Source organism: Haliotis asinina, chromosome 5 (genome assembly GCF_037392515.1).
Source record: "Haliotis asinina isolate JCU_RB_2024 chromosome 5, JCU_Hal_asi_v2, whole genome shotgun sequence".
NCBI lineage: Eukaryota > Metazoa > Mollusca > Gastropoda > Lepetellida > Haliotidae > Haliotis > Haliotis asinina.
This window is the reverse complement of record NC_090284.1, coordinates 29,777,997-29,805,900: the sequence shown is the minus strand read 5'-3', so window position 1 is coordinate 29,805,900 and position 27,904 is coordinate 29,777,997. Positions and strand designations below refer to the sequence as shown.

Sequence of the window (27,904 nt, the reverse complement as noted above, 5' to 3'; positions counted from 1 at the left end):
TTCTTTAATACAACTACATGTATACCATAAAATATATGGATAGATGTTTCAACAGTACCTCTTTGTTGGGTGAATTAACTAATGTCATTTATGTTGTTGCAGTAACAGTACATTTTTCAGAAAATGTTATCATTTGATGAAAAAAGAAACAACAAAGGCCTCATAATCTGTAAATAGAAATTGTCCTACCTTATTATCTTTTCCTGGGTTTAGGACCAATGTCATAATATGAAATGAATCTATTGAACTTTCAATAATTGTTGCTGTTTGCTGAAGTGTCTGATAATGATATACTCCAATTATTTAGTGTTCAATAGACTAAACCATCATAAAACAAGAAATGTCAAGAACAGTCTTCTTTGAATAACAAAATGCTAAGGACTGAGCTCTTTTGTTAAGGGTCTGGAAGCATTTGATATATGTATTTGCCACAAACATATGGCAATGAAAAATTCCAAATTGAAATCTTAATGAAATAGCTAGAAACTGGACAGTGAAAAAACACTCATTACAGAGCTTAAGGAAAAGAAATCTATTTGTCCCTGCATGGTGCCACCTTACATGATTACCTTGATGCCTCAGACTGACACAAGTTGCACCTCCTGCTCAACAATTAATTATCTGTCACTTGTAGTTTTGATATTCCTTATCATTCCATATTTGTAGTATCACTACAACAAAATTATTCTGGGTCTGGTATGATAATTTCATATTACTTCATAAAATCAGTGTAATCATTGCTCCAAGACAGTTTGGATCATCAGTGTATTTCCCAAGTGAAGTCTGTTTTTAACAGTAAAATATGAACATGGACATTGTGCAAATAGGTATAAATATGGCCGCAAGTATGAGGTTACACTTTGCAGTTTGGATGCGCAAGTGAAATTTCTAAATGGTGTATCGAGCCATGCATCGAGTCACATGGCATGACTTTATTTATTTTTCCTTATCCTGACTCATGCTTAATTGCTGATCTCCTCTTCCTGGCGAAGGAAGTGGAACACCTGAAATCCCTTGAAGTTCCATTCTAAAAGAAGCAGACGTAAAATCACACTCACCCAAGTATTACCTCCCTTTCCAACGCATGGTCAGCTTATCGGCCATGATACTTCACTCTCTCCCTATCCCTCGATGAAGGCAGCTGGAAGCACCCGGGGTCCTGTACACAGCAATAAGTCTTTCATTCTTCTGGTTTTTCTAACTAAATTTGTGTTGTATGCGGTTTTTGGCTTGTATATATATATTATTCTTATGCAAATTTGTGAATATTATGCCTTCTTCTAACACGTATTACATCAACTGAGACTTAGTCAGTTCTTGTTCTGCTCATACTCGTAAATTTTGTGCAAAGTTGTCTGAAGCAGACTTCTTATTATATTTACAGTGTGTTCACATACATGCTGGAGATAAGCAATGTCGGCTCACATAAGCCACGTCTAAATCCACCCAATGGAACCACTGTTCTGCAGAATGCAGTGATGGGGTGACTGTTCGACTGTGTTTGCAGAGATTGCGTGCTTGTTTTGGTGGTGAATGTATGATCGGTGTTAAAAATCTAGTCCCCATTGGTGAAACACGAACGGTATGGTTGAAATATTATTTCATGAATGCACAGGATGTGGTGGTTGTAAATAGAAAGTTTCAAGCTGGTAGGTTAAACATGAAACATGATGATAATCATCGATTATCGACAGAACATATCTTTTTCACGTAGACAAATACTAAGTTTATTTCCTAATGGTTTGATTTTACAATAAGCCAATATTGTTAATGATAGACTTTTCCACATATATGTGATATCTTTGCCTTACTGAATGCATAATATTCATTTTATCTATCTAAATGTGATCGTGAAGTGATTGGGTTCCAATGACTGAACACACCCACTGTGCATGCTTGCAGTGATCGTATTTTTTCTTGCAGTGATCAGTATTGTACAGCTTTTTCAAACATGCGCCTGGACCATGTAGAAGTGAAGATGACTGAAATACATTGTTTGGATCTAAGCTTCATTGGCATAGAATCAGAAATTAAAGTCCCAGCTATTGTGCGAGAAAAGATTGAGACGGCACAACACACGTTAATGAAAACATTACTCTCTCAGCACTTGTGGGTGGGCTTCACGAACACGTGGCTGTCCCTTTCTCTGCACTCCTCCCTCGTAACAAACAGTGAACTTTGAATATTTTAATATGATAAACAACGTTTATTTTTAGGAGAAAAAATCCTCACAGTGTTGGTATGATGGTTTGATTATAATCAGCGTTTCACTGAGTATGCTATGTTTAACAATTTCCGTGTTCGATTAAAATTCATCGTCCTCTTTTGAGCGAACTGACTACAGTCATCATTAATAAAGGGTCAATTGATGTACAGCCTAACACAAGCCTAGAAACGTTTATTAGAAATGATAGAACTAAGGGTGTCATCATAATGTTTATTATCACATTTCACGCCTAGATGTCGCTTTGTGATTGGCTGAGCGCATTTCTGTTATTCTCAATGGGATCCGCTTACATGTGCGTAACATTTTCCTGCCACTAGGAATGCCGGGCTTATTTGGTACTTCGCCGTAGTAATTCTTTATCTCGAGTTACAATGAGTCACGTTTGTTATACGGAAAATACTGATTTTGGCAAATGCGATGGAAGGGAGATAACTCTAAATTTGGTTTCTTAGCAAATTCTAGCAATGGCTACAAAAGGTCCTGTACCCTTGCTTCAAATAATTCAAAATGAACATAGTGAACATAAACCAACATCCAGGATACATCAACCCATGTTCGCCTCCTGGACAGTGAACAACTTGTATTGTGTGTATGCTAAAAAGTGGCTACATGGGTTTGTTATCCTGGGGAGGTGGAGAGGAGATACAATCAATGCCTTGTCTGTTTCTCCCCTGCCGACCACCTTTGACGTACAAATTGAATCTGTTTTCATCTGTAAAGAGCACACGAGACCACTGGTCATGATGTCTACTTCCTCTCGAATGCGCTTGTTGCCTGTGACGTGGTGTTAGTGGTGTAAGTGGTGGACGAAATGCAAGTCGCCTACAGCAGAGTCTGGCTGCCTTTAAACGTCGACGACCGGTGCTTCTGGATATCTATCAGAGTATGGCGCATATTTCCACCAAATGACATCACTGACAAATTTTCACATGTGTCTCTGGTTTGCGGTTTGCATAGGGGACTAGCTATGGCTTAAGGTACTATGGGTAGTGATTTAGATGGGTAGAGTTTTTGCAGGTAGGTAATGTCTTTTTAGTACCCTCAAGTTGGTTTGATATACATTGTCATACGTGTACGCTTGGTAAATATGAATTATTGCCTTTGTTTTTATTAAGTGTTATGGTCATTGTCTCTATTTGCAAATCTCTGTGTTTCTGCACACAGTGATTGACATCTGCAGGAAAGTCATCCATAGAAGGTCAATATTCACACCTAATCCCCTCATTCATGTTGCTGAAACTGAAAATATACTTTGCTACATCGAAAACCCTACTTTTTTCATATTTTCTATAAATTTTAAGAAAAGTGTACAGAAATTTCCAATCACTGCATACTCCAAACATCCATTCACTGAATTATGTGTTCACTGTACTCCCACGATCACTTCACTGAATATCAGGTTTACATTTTGTACAATAACTTGTTCAGTTTTGATCTGAATGACTTCCTCTTTTCACACAGGGTACTACTGGTGATACATATTAACTTTGTTTGTCATTCATAGGAAAAATGGAAATATATTTGAAAAGTATTTGTCTATGTGAAAAGATGTGTTCTGCTGATAATTGATGAATGCTTTCTTCATGTTTAACCTAGCAACTTGAAACTTTCCATATATCACCATCAGAACCTGTGCATTCATGAAATGCAGGCGGACAGTCACCCCATCACTGCACCTCTGCAGGTGGTTCCAGGGGGTGAATCTGGTGAAATAAAATCGGGTAACCGTTTAATTATTGATGCTGAGATTCATTCCAGTGATATGCCAGCGTAACTCCGAGGTTGTGTCCAGGGTTGGTCGAGTCGTCTCTTAAGACTCAGAAGAGACCGTCTGGTGAGGCAGGTCTCAGGCCAAGAAATCTAAGTCGTCGAAGCTGAAGTCCTCGTCTTCAAGATCATCGCAGAATCATCCTTCTTTGATGAAGAAATCATTCGGCAGAGAGATTGTCCCGCTAGAAGAATGCCAATTTTTTCATGAGGCTTTGTTGATGATACAGAGTGAAGGCATCAATCAACATAATCAACGTGCGTCAGCAACTAGATTGACACCGACAGTATCATCAATGCCTTAGAACCCTTTTCATCTACAGCAGACATCACAGATGTCGACTGCAACCTTGGGCATCGTAGACAACTCTTTAACATAGTTGTCACTGCACGCATCGCAGGCATTCGACGTAGGCGTCTTCATGCAACAATTTACAATGCAGATGATGAATTGTATGGAACGACAGTTGGAAGAAGAAAGATGACTGCACTCGTCAACTATGTCGACTACGAATCAGCGAGATCATTCATCTAGACCTGCACTCACGTCGGAAGATGACGAAGAGGTGTATGCATGCACGCACTCCAGAAGATCCAGGTCCCGGTCATCGGGTCACAGTACAGAGAAAGACACACCCATGCCAAGAGAGTCCACTCGCATGAGTAGTTATACTCGGGGGACTGACATCCTGTGCTCGCATGAGTGCACTTTCGGATTGACTTGTCGATGGAGAAGGTCTCCTTCAGTCTTCCCTGTTCATAGAAGGCGCCATATGCAGTCATCCTCCCCTTCAGACTTAAATTCATGCAGTCGGGATCTTCGGCGATCTATGAATTCGTCTTACTCTAGGAAGAACAAACTTAGTCACCACTGAGAGTTCTCACTGGAAGAAGCCCTCTTCTCGGATTCAGAAGTCACATCATGGGTCACAGATGGCTTAAACCTTGTTTCACCATCTAAGGATTCCAATGAATTCAACACGTGTAAAATTAAGAATGATGACATTGATACATTAACATTCCCGCCGATAGCTCCTTTATCTACGATCCCTGAGATCTAAAGCATTCAAGACGGCAACCAAGTTTCAACAGCAACATGTGCCACCATTGAATGCATGTCGTTTCCCTCTTCATGACATGGAACCATTCATCAGAGCACCTGATGTAGACAAAGGTTATAAAGTCATCAACTCAACTTGCAGCAGATTTTATAAAGAAAAAGACAAGAGGCTGTCGCAACTTGACACTACTACAAGATGAACTTTCTTCGGATTAGCTCGATCTAGAGCCATCAACGAGACTCTAATTACAAAATTTAGCAATCCTGCTAATGACGAAGAAGGGATGATCCTGTCTGCACTTATCACACAGATGAGGGATCAATAGTTTATGTCCAAACATCTAGCCTCTACTACTGCGGGTCTTAATTTACTTCGGAGACGGGCTCCTGTCTGCCGTGTCATGGAGTGAAAACTTCACAAAGTCTTTGTATCAAGCCCCATGGTCTGCACCTACTGTGTTTGGAGGGAGGATTGAAGAGATAGCAAGATTGGTTATGCAAGATTCAAGGGAAGCTATGATGATCAAATCCATCAGCACTTTGACTTCTGTCCTTAAACAGACAAATCAGCGTTGCACTAGCAAGTCCAAGTTCTCCAGGCTTCAAAGAGCGAGGGACAAGAAATTCTACGATAGAGGGGAGAAATTGTCTTCTTCATTTCGTCACCCATATGGAGGAAGTAAATGCTCTCAGACGTCAGGAAGAACGTCTAGGGACGGTGGAGGAAATAAACACTGAAGATCAGTTTCGGAATGACTTGAGTCTTCCACCCCCAGCTGTTCCCATACAACTGTCTCAAGTGGGTGGACGTCTTCAACTCTACTGGCAAAATTGGGGAATCCTCAACGATAATTATGTCATGAATATTGTGCGAGACGGCTACAGGATTCCACTGGAGGATACACCCTCGCTCACAAAACTACCAACTCCCATCATCTACGCAGACAATCCACTAGACAAGTTGACCGATGCTATATCAACAATGTTGCAGAAGGGAGCAGTAGAAGTAATACAGCCACAGAGTCTAACGCCCGGCTTTTACTCACCAACTTTCCTAGTACAGAAGAAGAATTCCAGAGAGAAATTCGGACTGATTTACAACATGAAGGAATTCAACAAAACGTTTCTACAGATGCCAGAACATTTTAAGATGTTACATCCTTCTCAACTAAGACTCCTCATCTGACTGGCAGACTATCTAGCCAGCACAGATCTACAAGATGCATACCTACATGTTCCGAGAACCATGTATGGGAGGGAACAAAAAGCACCATTCATTCAGCGAGAGACTTACATATGCGTCTAACTTCTAAAACTCCTACTGTACCTATTATTTCAATCAATTTAATAGTTCTGATCAAAGATTAGCTGACCTGTGAAGGACCTGGGGTAGAAAAGGCCTTCAGCAACCCATGCTTACCATAAAAGGTGACTATGCTTGTAAGAGATGATGGGATCAGGTGGTCAGGTTTGCTGACTTGGTTGACACATGTCATCAGTTCCCAATTGTGCAGATTGATGCTCATGTTGTTGATCACTGGATTGTCTGGTCCAGACTCAATTATTTACAGACCGCCGCCATATAACGGGAATATTGCTCTGAGTGCGGCATAAAACTAAACTCACTCACTCAAAGATTAGCTTTTCTTACAAGAGGGTTTACCTTTTGTGTTAATTAGAAGAAGTATGTGAAGTGTTATGATAACAATTGCTACTCAATGTCAAAGGCTTATACATGTAAATGAACACATGTCAGTGAGAAAGGGGATTATGAGATATTGTTACAGAGGTTAGTGTTACTCGTCATTGGTAGTGAATACTATAATACTGTTTTTGCCAGTTGATTGAATTAACAGTGAGAAGGCTACAAAACCTTCTAAATGCAAGTACTACCTACTAAATATAAAACAAAATGCAAAATGTCAAGGACATACAAAGCATTCAGAGTAGAATACTTTGAATTTACCTTTTAATATATTATATAATGAATCGTAGACATAAATAACAATACAGTAATTCATCCATGTTTGGACCCATGAAGGTCCCGAGGTAGAATAGGCCTTCAACAACCTATGCTTGCCATAAAAGGTGACTATTCTTGTAAGAGATGATGGCATCGGGTGGGCAGACTCGCTGACTTGGTTAACACATGTCATCGATTCCCAAATGCTATGACTGATGCTCATATTGTTGATCACTGGATTGTCTGGTCCAGACACGATTATTTACAGACTGCCGCCATATAGTTGGAATATTGCTGAGTGCGGTGTAAAACTAAACTCACTCACTCATTCATATTTGTATAGATTTGAATTAAACGAAGTTACTAATATAGACCTAACAGTATTGCGACTATTTATTTTTTCAAAAATCTAAAATTGATAATGTTACATAATCGAATATCAAGTGATAACTCTTGCATCGACTCATAACATAATATGATATATGCGTCAGTGTTATTGCAACACTGAAACCTTTTAGTACATTTGTTAAGAGTAATGAGATATTTGAACACCTCTTTCAGCCTCGAAATGACAACCTCTGTTAGAATGTATGTCCAGTTACGCCCTTGTGGAAAGGGTTGTACCATGACAAGTGTAAAACAAACTAATGAACTGTTTTATCTTGGACAACCTGTTTTATGGAGTCATGCCTCCCTCTATAATCTTCTGAACCTCATTTGCTTTCAATATGAATATAGGCATGCCCATCTTCATATATATTTGGGGGGGATACAGTATAATAATTCAGTATCGTGTCACTTTTTATCCCCCCAGCATGTAATGCGGGGGGATATAGTTGACGCTTCATCTGTTCGTCCATCTGTCTGTCCGTCCGTAATCATTTTGTTTCCAGAGCATAACTCAGAAACAGTTCAATATTTTTAGACCAAACTTGATAGATATAGTAATCTCAGCCTATGGTTGTGCCTTTTGCTATTTACAGATTTTTGGCATTTATATTTTTTTTGTTTTTCCACGGAACATTTTGGTGTTAGTCTTATGGTGGGGTGGGCTTCGTTTCCGGAGCAGAACTCAAAAAACATTCAATATTTTTCTGCAAAACTTGGTTGATTTATCAGTCAGAACCTAAAGTGGTACCTTTTGCTATCAATAGGTTTTTGTGATATATTATTTTCTCGGTTTCCATGGAAACGTTTCGGACCTAGTCTCGAATGTGAGAGGGGTGTTTTGTTTCTGGAGCAGAACTCAAAAACCGTTCAGTATTTTTCTGCAAAACTTGGTAGATATATCAGTCAGAAGCTGAAGTGGTGCCTTTTGCTATGTACAGGTTTTTGTGATGTATTATTTTCTCGGTTTCCATGGAAATGTTTCGGACCTAGTCTCAAAAGTGAGAGGTGTGTTTTGTTTCCGGAGCAGAACTCAAAAACTTCTTACTATCTGTCCGTGAAACTTGGCAGATATGTGTTGCAGACCCCAAAGTGGTGCCTTTTGATATTTACAATGTTTTGGCATTTTTATTTTTCCTGGTTTCCATTGAAACAATTCTGACTTAGTCTCAAAATAGAGTGATGGGCTTCGTTTCCACAGCACAACTCGAAAACCATTTGATATCTTTCAACAGATCTTGGCAGATATATGAGACAGATCTTGAAATTGTGACTTTGCTGGTTACAGATATATGGCATTTATAATTTCCATGAATTCCATGGAAACAATTCAAACTTCTAAAGTCTAAAAAACAATGAGTAACTCCCAGATTATTTGTCGTTTCAAACATGTGGGGGCCGGGGGGGATATGTCATCTTCTGATGACTCTTGTTGAATTCTATAATACATGAACTTGAATTATGATGTTCATGCGTAACAGTGTGCAAAAAAATACTGCCTCTACTCAGTGGTTGGATTGGGTTGTCCGGGGTAATAATCGGATTGTAGCGCTCTTAGCATGACCTTCTGTGGTGTGGAATTCAGAGCATTACAAATACCCTCATTATTATTATTATTTCAATCGCTTTCTTTTACTTATTGATAAACAATATAACATGTTTTTGATCTCTGAGGAAAAATAAACTCGCCAAAGCGCTTATAAGTACTGTGTGTACATTTCATGCATCATTACGATTATGTATGTTCGCAATTAATACACAAACTTTTCATGATAGCTAAAGTTGACAAGACCGAAATCCAGCGTATTAATTGGTCAACGATTTAGTGAATAATCAATCTGTATCCAAGCTGTTTAGTGCCATTTCCGCTGTGACAGGTATCTCATTGGTCATACGATTGGTCATAGATAACAAATCAGCCTCTATATTGAACAGTTGAGATACAAAATGTTCCATTCGAGAACTTTGAAGCCCCATCCCATGACTCCTTGTCTTACATATGTGCAAAGGGTAAGCATTATACAACATGTATATATGTATGTTCGTATGATAACATGTTTTCTGCGGTAAATCTAGATGAACCAAATTTACAAACTGTGAATCTGCTCCATGTAAGTCACAGACTAGCGTATTCGTACTTTCCTTAATATGTACAGTATACACTAGCAACATATTATTATTAAGCATTATGTAAATTCTTGTTTACTGCCACTTACATAGTTTTGTACAATTTGACCTCACACAATGATATGAGAGGGACAATCTGTTTAAGTATGACTCGTGTCTCGCATACCAAGAATACATACACATGTTAAGGAAGTATAGATATGTACAATCCATTGAAGGTATACAAGAGAAAGTGCCATAAAATACATAAAAAGTTGCATATATTATATGTACATGTATTCACACCTGCTTTCTTTCAACGTATATCATTACAACACAGTTAAACAATCAGGACTTGCTTGTATGACGAGACAGTTTCCTGTAATCCCTGAAACAAGCCAGGGATATCAGGCGTGAATAACCCTAATAAGTCGCGCCACAGGGAGCCAGGCAAACAGCCCAGGGTTCCAGGTGTTAAGTAGTGAAGTGGCTCTTGGGCTTAATAAGTTAAGACATTTGTAAAATAATATATTTACGAAAAAAATCATTCTGAAAGTGAACATTACTAGTATCATAACACATAACACTAGTAGGTATGTCAGAATAGGAAATAGATCAGAATTAGTGTTTTGTCCTCCAGGGATATGGTCTCAAATCTAATAAACAAAGATTACCATTGTTTAAGAAGCAATAATGTCCATATGTAATTTTATTGACAAAATGCTTTTCTCCTTAGATTCGTTAGTAATTAGCAGTTTAATAAGTTAATTTAAAGTTTTATTTTCTTTAGTGTACTTCTATTTCAAACCTATTAATTAGTTGGATAGCTGTGCGTCCTCTATTCAAAGAATTTGCATCACAGGTTTCCTATTTGTGGAAGATGGGTCAGTGTACAAGTGCAGACTATCTTGGATCTTCTTTGTGGTATGGTGGTGTTATATACCTGAATATAAATGCTGGCAGTTCATGAAGTCCAGAATTGTGGAAGTTTGTAAATCAGGATTCCACAGCAAAGTACACATAGAAAAATACATTAGGAAGGATTATCAGTGAGCAAATTCATTTCAATATTTTCAATCTCTGTGTTTATAAAATATCAAAACGATCTTCGATGTGGTCTTGTTCACATTGTTTGTAATATTACAATGGGAATTTAAGAGGAGCAACATAATTCAGTTACCCTTCCTCTGCTAGTATCTTAGACGGACATGAATTTTCAGATAGGTTATTTGGTTCGAGAGAAAATATGCTTCCCACTCTCATGGAGCAGCTGGCTGGGACAATTTTTCATCAAGTTTTACTGAAATAAAATACAAAGATAATGATGGGGTGGGCTTCATTTTCAGAGCAAAACTCAAAAACTGTTCAATATTTCTTCTGCAAAATGCAGTAGATATATCAATCAGAACCCAAAGTGGTGCCATTTGCTATCTACAGGTTTTTTGTGATTTATTATTTTCTTATGTTTCCATGGAAACGATTCTGACTTAGTCTCAAAATGGAGGGATAGGCTTCGTTTCCGGAGCACAACTCGAAAACCATTTGATATCTTTCAACAGATCTTGGCAGATATATGAGACAGATCTTGAAGCGGTGCCTTTTCCTGTTTACAGATATATGGCATTTATTTTTTTAATTGTTTCCATGGAATTCATGAAAACTATATCTAAGAATACATCAAGTAACCTTCAGATGATTTGTCCTTTCAAATATGTGGGGGCCGGTGGGATATGTCATCTTCTGACGACTCTAGTTATCCCCCCCAACATGTAATGCGGGGGAATATAATTGATGCCTCATCTGTCTGTCCATCCGTCTGTAATCATTTTGTTGCCGGAGCATAACTAAAAAACGTTCAATATTTTTAGACCAAAATGTTCTTGGTTTCTATGGAAACAATTCAGACTAAATCTCAAAATGGAGGGATGGGCTTTGTTTCTGAGAGTTTGAAAGGAAATCAACAATCGACAACACAGGGAAGTAGGGGAAACAGACATAGCCTGTCAACAGAATTAACATGTAAACAGTGTCAATAAGCGTTTCTATTTACCATTTTATCCCCTTAATGTAATGTTGGATTAAGGAAATGTATTACATCTCTGTACACTTCACACGAACATCGATTAATATTCTTGCGCTTGGACAAGGGAGGGGTTGCATTTATATGGACACTATGTTACCTATGTTAGATTTACAGTATGCCAGTAAGTGAATACTAGCAGCAAATTTTGTAAATGTTGTTTTGTTTTTGAGGAAGTTGACTTGATATAAGTACCATAGCACTGAAACTCACCTTATTTATCTGCATGTGCTGTTGCAGGTGTGGTGGCCAATGGTGGACAGTTGTTTGTAGTAGGTGGAGATGATGGATCTTCAAATTTGGGTTCTGTGGAATGCTTTGACCCGAAGTCTAACACATGGACATTGCTTCCATCAAGCATGATGACAGGCAGAAGTTATGCTGGGGTTACTGTGATAGACAAGCCCATCTTATAGCTCTTTATGCAGCAGCAGCAGCTTCACCAGGATCATCATTATAAAATCATCAGCATCCTACTTTCTCAGATGAGATGAACAAGAAACAATATACCACTGCTTACAACACATGAGAACTACTTGTAAACACAGATGAGATGATTTGTACTATAACTGAATTTGAATGAGAAGCAGAGTCATATAAATTTGCATGGGTGTCTATGATGCTTTGGCACACCATTTTGTGTTGACTGAGGTCTTTATGAAGAATAAGTGTTAATATGAAGTTTTGGTAAATAGAATTTTATAGTCTAAACAAGTGTACCTTGTGTTAGAGTGAGCTCTGTCACCTATGTCAAGTACATGTATATTTGCTCATGTCCTTCTTGCAGATGTCACCCCATCAGTCATACGTCTTATATACGTATGCATCATGTCATGGTGGATTATTTTTAAACTAAAAATGCTTTATGGTTCAACTTCTTTATTATACAAGGTCAAAACGTTTCAAGACAGCTCCTAGTCTCTTCTTCAGGTGAAGTGAGGGTAAAACTAAAGGGTTGTAGTATATATACACACAACAGTAGACAGATAACAATGGGTAACAAGATATACAGGGTTCTATTAATTGATGTACAGGCTTCGATTGATTGATGTACAAGCTTCAACTTATGTACAGGTTTCAACTGATTGGCGTGCAGATTTGTATTGATTAGGTTAACGAGTTACAGGTAAAGATGTTTGGATAAGGATTAGTCACTGAGGATGAGGTGGTTCCATGCATTGAAATATGTCATTAGCAGTATAAATATATAAAACATTTCATCACATCCAAACATTTCTTCTGTACTTTGGTCACATACTGAAATACTACTATTTGTTTTCACCATTCACTGAAGTTAGATCTCTGGTGGATACAAATATCCCACTGACATGATTGATATGAGTTGTCCTCTGCCACTGCAACCCTTCATGATGCACAGCCAGTGAATACAGTGTTCCTTTATAGAGTTCTTGTTGTCAAGATGACCTTGAAACAAAACCTTCCCTCACTTTGAAGTGACATACTCTACTTCTATTAAACCTGCCATAATGACCAATACAGGACAATTCTTCGAGCTTAGATCAGTACTTATGTTATTACTCTTAAATAATCTATGTGAGTAGTCTCAAACTTTTAAAAATAATATTTCCTAAAATCTGCATAATACTTTAATTCGAATCAGAAATGGAAATATATTCTTCCCCAGCTTTTCTAAGAACACATTCAAAACAATTGGTATGCAAAGTTGAATATCAGTTCAATCTGACAGAAGGAAAAAGGATGAGTCATTGTATCATAGGGACCATGACCCTTGTTGTCTTAAATAATCCGGTTCATAACCTTGTGCCTAGTAGCCATATGAGAAGTGGGCATATGACTAATGGGATACAACCTCTTTGCTAAACAAACTATCTGTGAAAAATACTCGGATAATAGCATTCATAGATGAGTCTACAATTTGCGTATCTGTGCATTCACAACATGTCTGTTTATCCGTAGCTACACCTGATTTAATGATTGCGACCAACTAAGAATTAAGTCAATGTCTGGTGTGACAGACCATTGGAGTTTTTGCTGTTGAAACATTTTTACTGAAGTAAGTGTTTACTTCGTTAAGACAACGATTGTGTGTCTTGGCATTTTGTAAAAATCCAGTCTGAATAGGTTTCAATGTGATATATTTGTACAAAGCTCTATTGTGATATAAGTGTTTGAGCACAGCAGATGCCACTTTTGAAGTGCATTTCCTGGATGCGTTTTGGTTGGGCTCAGTTCTGACTGCTGTGGAGATGAGTCTCCTGTTGTTTGGTAATGGAACTGATCTCAACAGGCTTGGTTGCCTGACATGTTAACTTTATGTGTACACTGATATTGATCTGATCTTTCAATGATACACTGGAATAGTAAATCATATATTTTGCAGAATTGCCTAAGGCAATGCAATTCATTGTAAAAAGTTGCACATGAGAAACATTTGATAGTGTGTTCATTGTATTGTGTTTGTCAGCAAGATTTTGTTGGGTTTTACCAGAGACATTCATCACTTTGTGATTTCTTCCCTGTTTTCATTTACATCACAGATTGTAACATGTAAATGAAAGACTTTTAAATGCACACATAACACACATATTTAATCCGTGATATATCAGTGTATTAACTTCAGGCATTTTACTCATGATTGGATAACATTACAAGTCATGCAGGACAAACTATTATGTAGTCATCAAGAAGTCTTGCACAGATAAACTTATTAATGTGTTCAGCGCTCTTTGAGGTGAAATAATGAACCATTTTGTGTCAACGTTCATTTATTAATTCTCATTTTACTTCTGCTGCATAGATGATGAGAGACTGAGATTCATTTGGATCCCATTTCTGTGTTTTATAGCTTGCTACTTAACCATGACATGTAATAATGTCATATTGGGAGGCCGTTAATTGAAAACTAATTATCGTTTAAAATGCAATTTTTAGAAATTTGTAACTTGAATAAGCTGCCAATACTTGGTAATGGGATGCCTTAGGTTTAACATGCTTTGTTTAAAATTAGGGAAAGTTTAATTTTATTCAGGGACAGTGGGATAGCTTAGTGGTTGAAGCATTTGCTCATCATGCCAAAATCTGGGTTTGACTCTCTTTATGGGTACAATGTGTTAAGCTCATTCTGATGTCCTCTGACAAGATATTGCTGGAATATTGCTGAAAGCAGAGTAATGCTAAACGCACTCCCCAAATTGTTTTTAGTGGGTCTCATACCTGGTATTAAAGTTAAAGGTTAACATTCTGTGGAGAGATGTAATCTATTATAAACCTGTGATGGTCCCGTTGTTAACTCTAAAATGCCTAAGGTGCCATACAAAACATAGCCCCTGCAGCACTTTCTTATAGATAAGAATCTTTTAGTAAGTTCCTGGTACTGGTCAATCAAACAGAACTCAAGACAAAAACTGTTTCTGTTTTCTGGGCTCAATATTCATTCCTTTGTAAACAATTAAAAACAGAAAATTATTTTTGATGATTGAAATCTCATCTCTATATTCAAGTGTTTAATCATTATTAAAAGTAGCTGCATCATCAGTGGATTCAAAAGTAAGATTTAATGCACCCTATTACAGTATTTTCATTGGCAGTATTAGTATTTGCAGTGCTATATGTTACATTTAAAACACTAATTTGTAACAAGTAATGCTGCATATACGAGGGATGGCTGAAAAGTTTTAAGCCTCACTGTGAAAAAAAGTTACAAAGTCCACATTTGTAATTTATTTTTCTACATAGTCCCCTTCCAAGTTCACACACTTTTGCCAGCGATGCTGCAAGGCCCGAATCCCAGTCAGGAAGAAATCTTCTTCTGCTACCCTAAAAAAATCAGTCACAGCGGAAATGACGTCATCATTACTTGCAAAATGGCGACCGATGAGTTCCTTTTTCATTTTGGGGAACAGGTGGAAGTCAGAAGGAGCCAAATCAGGTGAATAAGGAGGATGGTCAATGAGTTCAAAGCCACAATCGCGGATTGTTGACATGGACACCACCGATTTGTGAACAGGCGCATTGTCTTGGTGGAAGAGGACACCTTTAGCGATCATCCCTCGTCGTTTGGCTTTGATTGCTTCTCGCAACTGGTTCAGTAGATCAGCATAGTATCTGCCGTTGATAGTTTGACCTTTTTCAAGATAATCAATGAGCAGAATACCCCTGGAATCCCAAAAGACTGATGCCATCACCTTTCCAGCTGAAGGAACAGACTTGGCTTTCTTCGGAGCTGGTGAATCAGGATGCTTCCACTGTTTTGACTGTAGTTTTGTTTCTGGTTGAAAGTGATGTATCCAGGTCTCATCCATGGTTACAAATCGTGCCACAAAATCATTGGGATCTGCTTCAAAACGACGCAAATTGTCAAGGGACGTCTGGAACCTGACACGTTTCTGTTCTGCTGTCAAGAGCTTTGGCACCCATCTTGCAGAAACTTTAGTCATTCCTAATTCGTTGGTGATAATATGCTCAACCCTCTCATGAGAGATGCCCACTACACTGGCAATATGTCGAGTAGTCAATCGTCGATCATCCATCAACATATCGAGCACTCGCGTGATGTTTTCTGGAGTGGTTGCTGTTGAAGACCTTCCTGAGTGTGGGTCATCATCAAGGCTTTGTCTGCCACGCTTAAATTCTGCAGCCCACTTCTTTACTGTGGAAAATGAAGGAGCATCATCCCCTAGAGTGGAGACCATGTCAGCATGTATCTGTGTTGGGGACATCCCTTTCTTTTGCAAGTACTTGATGACTGCCCTGTATTCAGTTTTGTCCATTTCTGATGATTTCAGAGGGTAGGTTTACCAAAAGAGCTGTAGTTGAGATAAAACTATTAGTACGTTTGTAGTTCTTGTGTCTATGATTCACTAAATGATTGTCCTCATTGGTGGCAAACACCTGTCTCTACCTGGTGGGGAAAAACCACTCAGGCTGAGAACTTTTCAGCCAACCCTCGTATGATTGCCATATGGTGTAAAACTAAACTCACACGCAAATATGATTGGATGACATTGAAGGTCAAGGTCAGCTGATCTGTTGTACAGAAAAAAATGCATGTGTGTCTACAATATCCTGAGCATTATGAAGCTGTGAAAACTTCATATAATTGCAGGCTATCTAGACTTCAAGGTCTTTCATGGCTGTGAATGAGTGAGTGAGTTTAGTGTACGCTGCTTTTTGCAATATCACAGCATGGGACACCATAAATGGGCTTCACTTGGCAGAGAGTGAGTGAGCGAGTTTAGTTTTACACTGCTTTTAGCAATATTCTATCAATATCACAGCGGAGGAAACCAGAAGAAGGGCTTCACACATTGTACCCATGCGGGGAATCGAACCTGGGTCTTCGGCGTGATGAGCGGGCTTTAACCACTAGGCTACCCCACCGCCCCTAGCTGAGATTGAAAGTGAAGGTCATTTTCCTGGAAGTGCTCAAGAGGCTTGTAGAGGCATTTTCTTTTTGTGTGTTACTGCATTCACTATGTAAAATTCTATATTGAATCTTGCAAACATTGTGGTTATGGACAGAATTATAGAAAATAGGAATCTTAGTATTCTGTAGATATATATTTAGCCTCATCTGACAGTTATGCTGACCATCTTTTTTGTCCGTAACACAGAGTGAAAGAGGTGTTATTCCTGCGCTCCAGGATGTTGGTCTTCCATATGGAGTTGTCTTCCTTTCATCTTCCTCTTGTTTAGGATTTGCTAATGAATATGGAAAGAAGGCACTGATCCAGAGTGATTAATGTTTCTCGCCAGCAGTCTCATTTAGAAACCTAGCTGCAAGCTGGTCAGAACCTGCTCTTGACCATGACAGACACAGGGACTGGGCTATGGTCCACCTAGGCAGAATTACTTCAACTCACAAGCACACTGTAGCGCAAGTGGGGTTGCGCAGCGTAGAGAAGATGACCAGTCTTCATATACGAGAGCGAGCAAAGGTTGGCAACACACTTCCCTCGCTTCGGTTCAAAAAGTATTTTTTGTGTCAAAATAAAATGTCGCCACCATCAAAGGTACACTCCCATTTCCTCACTAGGTTGTGCTCTCCGATTTGCAACCGCAAATTTAATAATTACTCACGTGAAATATGTTTTATTCAACATTTTAAGCGCCACTCATGGTATTCAGTTCATTCTTCGCCTCCATTACCCCTGCCAGCTTCCAGCTAAACAGAGTGTTGCCAAGCTTTGCTCGCTTCGCTCGCATATATGAAGACTGGTCATCTTCTCTACACTGCACAACCACATTTGCGCTACAGTTTGCCTGTGTTCAACTTAAACAGTGGGACGTTAGGAAGGGTGGGTTTCCATCATATGTCGTTATTTGAAAATATCCCTGGTAGTTCTTGGGTGATTGTATGCAAGTATCCCAGCAGTGTAATCTCTTTCAGATTTTCTAATGCCTTGATGGTATAATCTGTGTTTCTTTTTACCTCGATATTTAATCATATCATCTAAAAATATTATGTTTATTACCTATGATAGTAAAAACACTTTTCATTTATTTGGATTTATGAGCCAAACAACCCACTTTGCCAAACTTACCAAGTTAAGTAAAACAATGTATACTTATTTAAGTACACAGCAAATGCTTATGTATTTCTTATGCAACAATGAAGTTCAGTTCATATCCTCAAAATAGTGTCAGTGTTTCTTCAGGCAATTGAAAATGCACACAATACAATTACTACTTCCTTGCTGTAACACATGTTTGATGGTTTAAGCCTACAGATGTAATTTGTCATCATTCGTTTGATGGTCAGTTAATGAAATTTTAACGGGTATAACACCACTAGCATCACCCGACAAAGGTTCCTGTTTGGCATTTCTTGTGTATGGAATAAATATTCAACATTGTAATTACAGTCTAATGTGGCAAATGTTTTACACATTATGTGATATGTGCATATAAAAGCTTTAAGAAATTATAAGCTGAGTTACAAAAACAGACATTGATCAAAGGATTAACCGATAACATACTGATTGATAAATTACTTTTACCTTGTACAGTGTATTTGTCCAAAGGTAGTGTTAATGTGCTTAGATTTAGTGATCTGTACTGAACACACCCTGACATAAAGTGCCTTGGTAAAGGAAAAATGTCTTTAATTCAAAACATTTACTGCCAGTACATGGACTGATTGCTCATTATTGCAAAACTAATTATTTTTTTTATCCTCCGCCCATCTTCAATCATTTTGTATGCGGAGTATAACTCAAAAACTATGTAATATTTTGTTGATAGATATATGAAGAGCTTTTTCGGTCCTAATATCTGTCAGCAAAACTTGGTAGATATTTGTGGCAAACCCCAAAGTGGTGCCTTTTGATATTTACAATGTTTTGGCATTTTTATTTTTCCTGGTTTCCATTGAAACAATTCTTACTTAGTCTGAAAATAGAGGGATAGGCTTCGTTTCCACAGCACAACTCGAAAACCATTTGATATCTTTCAACAGATCTTGGCAGATATATGAGACAGATCATGAAGTGGTGCCATTTGCTGTTTACAGATATATGGCATTTATGTTCACCTTGATTTCCATGGAAACAATTCAAACTTAGTCTAAGAAAACATCAGGTAACTGTCAGATGACTTGTCCTTTCAAATATGTGGGGGGATATGTCATCTTATGATGACTCTTGTTCTGGAATGTGCACTATATGCAGATATTAGAAACAAATACCTTATGTCATTATGACTCTTGTTTTAGGAATGATGGATCAATGAGACTTAATGATACTCTAGCATGAAAAAACAAACAATATCACTTTCATATGTGAAAAACTTTTGAAAGACATGTGACATTGCACTGGATAATTTACCAGTTGCAGATGAATGGCATATGATTTCGTTATGTGGATGTTGATGGATACTTCCTGATGAAGATAATAACCTGGCACTGTTGCTATAACTGTAGTCTGTTTTCATTTTAATGTTTTGGGGATTTATTCATTTCTTTTGCACTGTGAAGAGTTAAGTTCAACCTAGTGATTCACACGGGCAATGTATAAAATGTCTATAAAATGTCTAGATATTACAGTCACGTTGTAAATTCACTATGCACTGATCATGTGCTTTTCTTTAAGTTTTAAACTGCATACAAATACGATAATATTACAAATTTATTAGGATCATAGAGCAAAATATTAAGATGTGCAATGACATTATTTCTCAGTCCTACCATTTTTACCACTGGCAACTGGTTAAACTTTAAAACATTTTCCTTTGTAATATTTCTATCTTCATTATCATGATAACAGAGTAAAAGAATATTTCATTTTTGTTGATCAGTCTATACTTACACTGTCAACTGCACATACTGGTGCCACAAAAGAGGTTACAACTAGTCAAGAATAATTCAAGGATATCATTTGAGTACTCATGGGAGAAAATCAATTACAAAAGCAACAACTAGTCCACGGAAATTGCTCTGGATCAGTGCCCCTTTAAAATCATGTATTGCAATGACAACATGAGAAAGATACAAATTTATCCTCTAAGGTTGCTTATAGTATGTCATTTGTCATCACACTGTAAGATCAATAAAGAATAAAGAACACATTCTTCATTACGTTTTCACTGCAAACCGAATATAAATGGAATGACTGTAAACTTTTTCCCACAAGCCTCTCTTGACATCTGCATGTGCCAGTCATGCTGCTCTGCTTGTGGGAACTGATCATGTGACAACCTCTGAATGATTATTCTCTCTTGTTGCACAACAGCAGGGACCTGCTTTACACGATGATAGATTTCACCTTGACATTATGGGGAGACCAGATCTACTGTCAACATAATAAGTTTTCGTGCTCAATGCAAGAAGACCTTTTTGTCTCTCAATTACCACTTGGACAATGTGATTGAGAAAACAGTGTGATACATTGCTCTATCCTAAACGAGGATGAATTCAAGACGTATGTTTGCAAATATTTCAGACAGAGGCAGAAATCCTGCAGAAACTGGCCCCACTCCTGCCAAGTGTCCAAAAATACAATGCCCTATGATTGTGTCTCAGTGTGCAAAAGTTGCTTCATCGGAACAGTTTTTACTGGCATTTTGTTGGATTCTTATTTATCTAAATACTTTCATCTCCTTTTACAGGTGCATCTTTCTTCGCCTCCGTCTGTATGCATAGTTGTGATTACGAGTTGCTTGGTGCTCGTTACATAATACAGTTTCAAGAGTTCTTTGATCAACTTGATTGTAATCTAGATCATCGATCCCTTTCCCACTGACCATCGACAGCCTTTCTAGAAACTGTCCCCTCCTGTTTCATTGAACTGAATGGAGATGGCTGCAACAGCGTCATTGGGATTCGCATTATGACTCATCACACTGATTTAGATCACCCAACCGACGATCCAGATTACCATGTTGATCTAGATCACCACACTGATCCAAATCATCACCCTGATCCAGATCATTGAACTGATCCATATCATAACCCCAATCCAGATCACATCAACTATCCAGCTCACAACTCCAATCCATATCAGTGAATGAGATGTGTTCACCGAACCAATCCAGATCAAATCAGTAATCAAGCTCTGATTGCATTAATGATCACAATTCCAATCCAGATCACCAGAAGCATCCACATCACAGTCCCAAAGCAGATCAATGGATCGATCTAGATCACATCAAAGATCCAGATCACCAGGCCATTAATTCATTCAAACACATTCACTGGACTGGTCCAGATCACATCAATGATCCAGATCATGAAACAGGATGTGGTCACAGAACTGATTCAGATCACAGCCCTGATCAAGTTCACAACTCCAATCCAGATGACTAAACCCAGCCAGATCCTCTGACCGAACTGTACCATAGTACTGTTCCAGACTTTCCATCACTGAGCCAAATCACCAAACCGATCATGATTATCCAGGAATACTTTACGATGCTTCACCGAGTTCTATTACTACAGACTACTAGTAGTATAATTAATGGGGGTTTTGGACCCCCCCCCTCCCCCCATTAATTAAACTACTAATTAATATCAATAACAAAGATATAGACCCCCATTCAAAACACTAAACCCAAAATGACACAACCCGTCTCCCATTCACACAAGCTCACAGTGGACACAGTGAGCCAGGCTATAACATTTACTACGCAAACGTCTAAATGGATAACTGGGTCACAGCACATATCTGTTTCAGTCGAAATCCATCTGCACTTCCTTTTATATTTCCTTCTTCGTCTACGGCTGGATACAACCCCATTCTGTTTATCTGTAATGTAGTTTATAAATTAGTTTTTAATTAAGTAGTATAGGGAATGGGGGTTCTGGCTCACTTTCAAGAAATGTCTCTACAAAGCCTTATTTACTAAATAAGGCTTTGGTGGGCCCCTTAGCTCTTGCTACTATTACCCCTACTACAAAAAAGTTGGCGGTAATTACTGTGCCTTGGTAGGAGGTAATACTGTGCCGTACGGTACGATCAATAATTCTTCTCTTACAAAACCCCTACCCGGCCCACCCCTCAAGTAGTATAAGTTAGGTTCGTCGGCTTTCATATCCACTTTATCTATGTTGTAAGTTTTGACTGACCATATAGGATCGGTGGCTCGCTTACGGCTATCGCCCTCGTGTTCCCCCGGCTGGTATAGATACCTCACTAGGGCCCTATCTGGTATCTGTTTCTCCTTCCCACGCAATGGAGCGGCCGACTCTGCAACTATTGATTTTAGTTTGATAGCGTCTGCCGGTTTCTTACCGGTGAGACGGGTGACTTCATGGTTGATTGCCGACACCACCTTGGGTAACCTCGTGACCCATTCAGTCGATCGTTTTCCAGGGGTGGTTATCTCCCTAGCATACTGATAGCCGAACAAGCGCTCAGCCAAAGTCCTATTAAATCTCTCAACTATGGCTTGGCTGCGATGGGCTCCGGCCGTGCCACGCCTGACCTTTGTATCGTGTTTGGCTAGCAGTTGTGACACGGCACCCATGAACTCCCGTCCGGGGTCAACTTGCAGCTCTGTTGGCCACGTCAGCGGACTGCGTTTGTATATGCGTTCGAATCCTCTGGCTACCTGGGCCAAATCTTTCGTGGTCAAGGGTTCGGCTTCCTTATAACGACTGGCTACGTCCACTACGGTTAAGGCATACTTGTACCTCTTGTCGTGGGGCCTGGTGAACGCTATTAGGTATGTTAATACCGAACCTCCTTCTAGGCACGTAGCGTGGTGCCGGTAAATAGATCTGCCACAGGGCTTGTTTTTCAAGCCACGCTTTGGCTTCCTCCGGGGGTACTCGCGCTATTTTAGCTAGCTTATCTACTGCGCTAGCTCCTTTCCAGTACCCACGCGGGCTGTAGTAAATAGCCTCAAATTTTTTCATGTCCATACGCGTATGTGTTTATCCCATCAATAGCTATCCAACGTTTCGTGTCCATAGGCGACAGGGACGTCTTGTTTATAGTCAGTCCGTATATCTTATGTCCATCACTTCTAAGTGTGTTCATTTTATGTCTAAAGGTACGGGTCTTGAACAGGGCTTCCTTGAATCTGGCGTGTTTGATGTGTTGTTTCACCACATACTTCTTAACCCCCTTAGCCTTCCGGATCTCACTATTGTCGGCTTTCAGTATGGAGTACATCTTAGGTCTCAAACCTATGTACTCGGCTATTTTATTTACCGTACTGTGTAGGGTATGGGTCTTAGGGTAATCGCTGGTGTCGTATAAATCAAGGTGTTTTTTCATGTCCTCGTACACGTCCTCAGTTCGAATCTCCATCAGCAGGGAATCCGTGTCAGTGTACAGCACTTCACACCTGTCGCCGTACTGTTTCTTGAGCTCGTTGTAGTAAAAGTCGTACATCAGGTGTTTGGATAAATCGAGGATGCTCATCCCCACGTAAACAGGCCGGTTGAATTTTATGTGACTTTTCTTCATGTGTATGGCAACCAGGTTGTCTGTGAATATCTTACTACGGTTGAATGCCGGATTGGCTATCAATCTCCTGAGCTTGTCTTCCTCACTCGACCGAACCAGCTTCACGGTCACGCGTTTCCTCAGGTTCTCCATAGTCTTACCAAACACCGAGTTGTTCATGAGTTTGTAGAGATTTTTCTCAAAATCACTGGTGGCTTTTTTTCGTAGGTCTGTGTTCATTCTGATGTAGGGCTCCATCCATGGGCTCTGGTCGAACATGAGCACCCTGTGTATTTTGGTCAGCCTCATACCCAACGACAGGTACAGCTGTAGGTTGCGATAGTGAACGATGTACTTGGTCTTATTCATTAAGTTAGGCACGAGTTTTTCAACGTCTGTCACACGCCCACCTGACAAGTTATGTTGGTACTCAGACATCCAGTCTGGGTTAACCCTCATACGTTCGGGGGCCAGGGGGTAGCTGTTGTGCGATGTGTGTAATTCCTTGGGATACTCTAAGTCAACCTCGAGGATATACCCTTTGTTCGAATCTGGTGCAACCTCCATAACATCAACGTGGGGTACCCATTCGAATCCCCCTGTAGGTAGATACTGGCTCATGGCCCAGCCGTACAGGTTGTTTGCGTCGAGGTATAGAATGTGATTGGTTGGTTTGTTAGGATCGTAACCTTTCACGTATTGATTATTTGCTTTCGCGTATCGTTTGGATGCCATGGAAATACCACCTCGCAAGCCTTTCTCAATGAATAGGTGCATGTCGTAATCTGTGAGCAATTCCAAATTAACTCCGGTCTTTTTAAGCAAGGCGTCCCATGACAGACCTGGGCTGGTGTAATACCATGCGGGGTCGAGTTTATACTGCTTTAAACATGTCTGCCGAAACGTTTCAAACACGTCGGCTAACAGCAGTACATCTGTCCTCAAGTACAGGTCGTGATAATCACCCAGGTTCTTACAACCCAGTTTATTCCATACGTTAGTCGCGTGCGAGTAATCATCTCGTGAGACGGACGCCTCATTCAGCTTGCTATAAAAGCAGTCAATAGGAGGTAGTCTGGTCTCGGTGAACTTGGCCCAACTATCCATGTACTCATAGGGGTACACACCCTTCCTCATAAGCAGGGGTCTAGTCTCGGCGTCTGTGTATCGATCGGTGATAGGGAAGGTATTGTTGGCCTTGACCAGACTGTCGAGTGACGACAGGAGGAACTGAAACGAGTCAATGAACCTAAGTCCGTTTAAGCTGAAGGAGATGTATCTCTCCATGTTGTTGGGGATGCACGTTATATTACCATCGATTTTCGCGATGGCCTGCATGATCAAGTGTGAGTCGTACCCTCTCAAGTTGTGAAAGACAACGGGGATGTTTATTGTCTTAGGGTTGATTTTAAGCTTGAGGTTGCACGCGTTGTGAGCGGCGCCTCTATACTTACCAGTTATGTGACAGTGATCTCTCACCGAATCACCGTTAAGTGGTGATTCACACACGTGACAGTTAGTGCTACTAGCGTGAGCTAGCCTGTCGGCTCGGGTCATACGCATGGGAGCGATTCTATACAATGTATTCCTAATAATTTTTTCTTCCTCCTGCAAACACTTTAGAAACCTTTCAGCCGCGTCAGGGCCCCTATACACTACCGGAGCTTTCGTTTCCCCGTCACAACGGACGACAATGTATCCAAACGAACAGGCTTTATGCTCTTGTGTCTTGTGGGTAAAGGTACCCCCACTAGGGGGTGTGGGGGAATCCCCACCCACAACTAAGGCTTCGAAGTCGGCGTATATAATATAAGGTACAGACATTTGGTTCTTGTGGTTACTGAATTTTAGGATATTTTCACCTTCCTTAGGCATGTCGACTCGTATGGCCGTCTGCCCCACACCTTGACAATCATCCCGGTGGGATTCTAATAAATCAGCTCGACTGAAACCGTGTAGGCATCGTTCACAGAAGTGGGTCTTTTCTCTGTGTGCCGATTGGTCGTGCAACAACCGGCTGAGATGTTTTATCCATGTGTAGTGATACTTTTCACCTCGCTGGATCATGAATATATTGATAACTTGACGATCCTTCACCGGGCTGACCCTGTGTACTATTGTTGTGTTACCTTCGTGCCCAAAGACATTTATAGCCAGATTATTCTGTTTTTCTACTTTAGTGATCTGGGATATTGGGGTGGGTTCATCTATACCATCCCAATTAAGCCCATCGTCTTGGGGATAGCTAGAAAGCCTATCTGAATTCTTGCCAGCTGGAAATATGGCTGACCTGATAGCTAACCTCAGGCAATCGTTTCCTCTATTCTTAACGTTTACTATGGCATGTTTGTTCCTATAGTAGGGAGGCAAGGCTAGGTATGACCCGCCTCTGAACGGCACGTAGTTAGCTATGTCTAGATAGACATTATCGATTTTATCTACAGCCCACCCGGACCCCAAGTGTGTATAGCGTTCTAGGTATTCTCGTATCTGCTGAAAACTTGTATCGATTGATGCGTCAATGGTCTCTGCATGTGTGACGACCTCTTGTTGACCTCGGAAGTAAGGCTGAACATACTCAGTGGTACTCCCAACCTGCTTATCGAGCGACATTTTCACTGTGATCTGAAACTTGATACTTCCTAGATTATTTAGTTCCTGGTTGACCTTATCAGCTATCAGAGGCTTGATATCTGTAATGTCTATGTTTCTATCAACGTGCATGCGCCAACCTCTCAAATAGTTGCCTACAGCGCGCTCAGTGCTCACGAACTGTAGGTCAATAGCTCTATTCTGCCATAATAATTCTAAAAGCTGTGGTTTTCTCATACGGGAATACCCGCCTAAACCCAAATCGTGTGCCTCGGCTTTCAGTTGTTTTACAGTGGGACGTGCTACGGGGGCATGTGATAACAATGCGGTTAACCCGGCTCTCCCCAGGTTTGAATAACCCGTGTGCCCAAGCTGTTTTGCTTGAGCTTTTAATTGTTTTACCGTAGGAGGGGCTTCTAAACCTAGTAATCTCAACAATGCTGACTTCCGCATTCGAGAATACCCGATCACACCTCTCTGTTTTGCGACCCGCTTGAGCTCGCTTACAGTAGACATCGTGTTTACACCTAAGAGAACTAATGTCTAATTGGTTCACAGTAAGGGGAGGTAACCCTTAAGTGGCTATCTTGAGCAGTCGCCTACGTTCTTTTATGTAGCCTTTTTTATTCTCGTAGATGAGTTGATGTCTGACTACGTTCGCTCCGTGAGCTTTACATAGACAGTAGTGCCCTTTAACCCCGATACCACACACAGAACACGTGTAGTTAGGACTTCCCATATGGAAACAACAGAACCCCTGATTCCTGCATTTCCTACCACAGGCCTCGGTCTTCCCCATAAGTATATATTCGCATCGGTATGGAGCGGGTCTCATGTTTACTTATATAGGTATTTTAGTTTAATTGCTTAGCAACCAACGCAGTAGCTGCTATACCCAACACTATGAAGCCCAGTTCACGATTCATTTGTCCCTTGGATGGTGTGTAGTACTGAGCGAGTGTGGGTTTATTTAGCGGTTCCAATTGTTTACCAGTTAGTAGGTAGTATTCTTTCATTGCTTCATCGACATCGTTGAATGTTTGAACGGCATGGTTTTCACGCGTGAGTTGCTCGTTAATAAAATCGATCCTCTGGAGACGTTTTTTAGCGTACTCAGCCTGTGCTCTTTGTAATTTCTCAGTAGCTAGATCGTGTCGCTTCCTTTCTTCCTGTATTTCAGCCCCATCTCGTAGTTTCGAGAAGAGGAAATTACTCCCGGAAAATGCCAGGGCATTCACTAACGCCCCACCAACCATCATAGCTATCGTGGCCATCCTTATATTTATTTCATTATATTATCAGGTATTATTCCTTGTTTTACTAGGATGTCTTTTGTGGCCATCGCCATACCAAGGTTCATTATGAGCATACCCATATCCTGCAGGTTGAAATCTAGCTTGATAGTTGGTTGTTTAAGCACCATTTTAGTCAACCGAGCGTACCCTACGGCTAGACTGGCGACCACTGTATCGTGGTATGCGTCGTTGACGAACGTTTTCCCCTCAGACATTATGTATATGATATAAAATATTAAAATTATAACATGATATGCGGGTCTACCATGGGGGTGGGGGGCTCACTGTTGGGTGGTGGCTCACTGTGGGAGGGTACCCCCACGTATAACCACGAGATAGCCAAGGCAGCAGTTACACCTACAGCCAACAACAGTCGGGTTGGGTTGGTCACTTTATGTTGGTTACACCACCGTTTTTTACCGGCAGCTACTCTCTTAGGATTCTTCTGTCTGGTTACTGTGGGGGTCACTTCCCCCACTGGTTCCCTGGTCTCCACCGTCACCTCGGGACTCACTGTTGGGGGTGGGGTCTCCTCCACTGGGGTTTCCTGTGCAGCATCC

The 27,904-nt window shown here is 40.1% G+C and overlaps 1 protein-coding gene across 1 annotated transcript in view; it reads left to right on the top strand.

Annotated features, from left to right (window-relative positions):
* LOC137283499 (kelch-like protein 3) overlaps nt 1–13,169 on the top strand; it is a 200,517-nt gene extending 187,348 nt beyond the window's left edge. The window contains exon 12 of the mRNA XM_067815032.1: nt 11,831–13,169. Within this exon, the coding sequence (XP_067671133.1) occupies nt 11,831–12,006 (176 nt within the window). The 3' untranslated portion in view covers nt 12,007–13,169. The remainder of the gene's footprint in view (nt 1–11,830) is intronic.
* Nucleotides 13,170–27,904: the final 14,735 nt, after the last annotated feature.